General features: G+C 52.8%; 1 protein-coding gene across 1 annotated transcript in view; it reads left to right on the top strand.

Moving 5' to 3' along the window:
• Positions 1-256: 256 nt before the first annotated feature.
• Positions 257-417, top strand: part of EMH_0007710 (uncharacterized protein) — a gene marked incomplete at both ends in the record, with an annotated part of 681 nt that continues 520 nt past the window's right edge. The window contains one exon of the mRNA XM_013498111.1: positions 257-417. Coding sequence (XP_013353565.1) covers positions 257-417 — 161 coding nt within the window.

The following is a 417-nucleotide window of genomic DNA, read 5'->3' as shown; positions in this document are numbered from 1 at the left end:
TCTCTGTCTCTCTCTGTCTGTCTCCTCTCTATCTGTCTCCCCCGCTTTTCCACTTCTCTCTCATTTCACCCCGTCTGTCTCCTTTTCTATCTGTCTCCTATTCTATCTGTCTCCTTCTCTCTCTGTCTCCTCTCTCCTCGCTCCTCTCCCCCCTTCTATCTGTCTCCTTTTCTATCTGTCTCCTTTTCTATCTGTCTCCTTTTGCAGCCACAAGGAGACAGATCTGCGTCCTTTATTGGTATCTACATTAACTCGAATGTGGGGGGAGTTACACCCGCGCGACGTGCAGCGTTTCCCGCGTCACCCCCAGCAGCAGCAGCAGCAGCAGCAGCAGCAGCAGCAGCAGCAGCAGCAGGAGCAGCAGCAGGAGCAGCAGGAGCAGCAGCAGGATTGTGTAGTAATACAAGGAAAGAACAC

Source organism: Eimeria mitis, genomic scaffold, assembly GCF_000499745.2.
Source record: "Eimeria mitis Houghton genomic scaffold, Emh_scaff319, whole genome shotgun sequence".
NCBI lineage: Eukaryota > Apicomplexa > Conoidasida > Eucoccidiorida > Eimeriidae > Eimeria > Eimeria mitis.
The sequence above is the reverse complement of the archived record's forward strand: the minus strand, read 5'-3'. Positions and strand labels throughout refer to the sequence as shown.